At 39.7% G+C, this 307-nt stretch overlaps 1 protein-coding gene across 1 annotated transcript in view; it reads left to right on the top strand.

The window, feature by feature from the left end:
• The first annotated feature begins 171 nt into the window (after positions 1–171).
• LOC119586121 overlaps positions 172–307 on the top strand; it is a 12620-nt gene continuing 12484 nt past the window's right edge. The window contains exon 1 of the mRNA XM_037934810.1: positions 172–201. Within this exon, the coding sequence (XP_037790738.1) occupies positions 191–201 (11 nt within the window). The 5' untranslated portion in view covers positions 172–190. The remainder of the gene's footprint in view (positions 202–307) is intronic.

Here is a 307-nt window from a genome sequence, read left to right as displayed (position 1 = left end):
CCCGTGTGTGTGTGCCTGCGTGCATGTTTTTGTAGTATGAAAAAAAATAATCAAAAGCTATGCCCACAACCATTCTTTTTTTTCTTGCAAAAAGCAGTTTCGAAGGCCCCCGCTGGGGGGACATCACCCGTGCCCTTTAAGCTGCTGCTCTGGGCCTCCCCGGGCGCAAACAAAGAAAACCTGGGAAAAAATGAAAGGCCGGTAAGTTTTTAAAAGTAGATTTTTAACGATTCAAATAAACGGAAATTTTAAACTGACGAGTTTTAATAGATTTTTTAATTTGTTATAAAGAAGAAGTGTTTGATTG

Source organism: Penaeus monodon, chromosome 21, assembly GCF_015228065.2.
Source record: "Penaeus monodon isolate SGIC_2016 chromosome 21, NSTDA_Pmon_1, whole genome shotgun sequence".
Lineage (NCBI taxonomy): Eukaryota > Metazoa > Arthropoda > Malacostraca > Decapoda > Penaeidae > Penaeus > Penaeus monodon.
The sequence above is the reverse complement of the archived record's forward strand: the minus strand, read 5'-3'. Positions and strand labels throughout refer to the sequence as shown.